The sequence below is a fragment of the Brassica oleracea genome, unplaced genomic scaffold (assembly GCF_000695525.1).
Source record: "Brassica oleracea var. oleracea cultivar TO1000 unplaced genomic scaffold, BOL UnpScaffold00977, whole genome shotgun sequence".
Classification (NCBI taxonomy): Eukaryota; Viridiplantae; Streptophyta; class Magnoliopsida; order Brassicales; family Brassicaceae; genus Brassica; species Brassica oleracea.
In genome coordinates, this window is record NW_013617565.1 from 15,594 (window position 1) to 16,820 (window position 1,227).

General features: G+C 41.0%; 1 protein-coding gene across 1 annotated transcript; it reads left to right on the plus strand.

The window, feature by feature from the left end:
• Positions 1 to 404: 404 nt before the first annotated feature.
• LOC106320607 lies at positions 405 to 923 on the plus strand. Its single transcript, XM_013758984.1, has one exon. It carries the CDS (start codon positions 405 to 407, stop codon positions 921 to 923), a length of 519 nt encoding a protein of 172 aa, XP_013614438.1.
• The last annotated feature ends 304 nt before the right edge of the window (positions 924 to 1,227 follow it).

Below are 1,227 nucleotides of genomic sequence, written 5' to 3' on the forward strand. Positions count from 1 at the left end.
GGTGTCGCTCTGGAAGGTCACTCTGCGATGCTCGACCAGGATGGATATGTCTCTAGTAAATTGATCATAACTCCTTCATTACATCTCCAAATGACTTGAAACCACTTCCACTAGAAAGCTAACTCAATTTTCTGTGTTTCCACAAAATCTTAGCAACAGCAGATTTTTTAAGGCCTCCATCCATGCTCATCTTTCATCCCTTTTTGGATCACAATGCTCCAAAACATCTCAAATCACTCCATGGCACACTCCAACACCTAATAAGGACAATGAATGCAATATGGACTCTAAAGATGCCTAATTCTTAATCTATATGATCAAAATATACACTAATTAATGGCTAAAATCATGTAATTATACAAGATATCACGCAGCTGCCGATCGTCGTCTATGGCGCCACGGGGATGAGGAGTACAAATCGAATTTCTCTAGCAAAGCAACATGGGAGCAACTACGGGTCCACAACCCAAAACTCTCTTGGTGCAAAGCTGTTTGGTTTAAACAGAGCATTTATTCCTCGGTTTGCTTTCATCACATGGTTAGCTTTTCCGGACAGACTGTCTACGGGAGCGAGGAGTCGAGCTTGGGGTTGTGTGCAACCGTGCCTCCTCTGTGGGGAACCGGACGAGACTCGCGACCACCTGTTCTTCGCTTACCCTTACTCCTTTACGGTGTGGATCGATCTAGTAGGATTCCTATTGGGCTCTCTTGTGAACCCCGACTGGGCTATCACCGTCGCATCGATCATGTCCCCTCGCAGGAGGGAGATTGATACATGTCTCCTGAAGCTTGCTCTCCAAGCTAGTATCCATAGTCTTTGGCGTGAGAGGAACAGCAGGCACCACCAGGGAAATCCCCATAGCGCAGCCCAAATGGTCCGATATATTGACAAGACCATTAGGAACAGGATCTCCTCCCTATGAAAGCGGAAGTCAAGCTTCTATAGTGACATGATGCAGAGATGGCTAGCTCGGACTTCTTCTCAGCAATCGTAACTTAATATTTTTCTTACAAAAGTTGTGTTTCTTTCTCTGAAAGCATAAACCTCAGTGGCATGTAATTTTTCTTTTTGTTGATAATCAATTTAAAATTTCAACAAAAAAAATAAATAAAGATAAACAGATTTACTAAATTTATTTAAGAAAAATATTTAACATTATAGAATATTATTATCTTTTTTGCCACTAGTTAATTATGTTATTATAAATTATGAGAAATATGTAATAC

Bases quoted from the DNA above. Each gene is read 5' to 3' on its own strand.
- LOC106320607 (XM_013758984.1), top strand. From the start codon at position 405: ATGAGGAGTACAAATCGAATTTCTCTAGCAAAGCAACATGGGAGCAAC.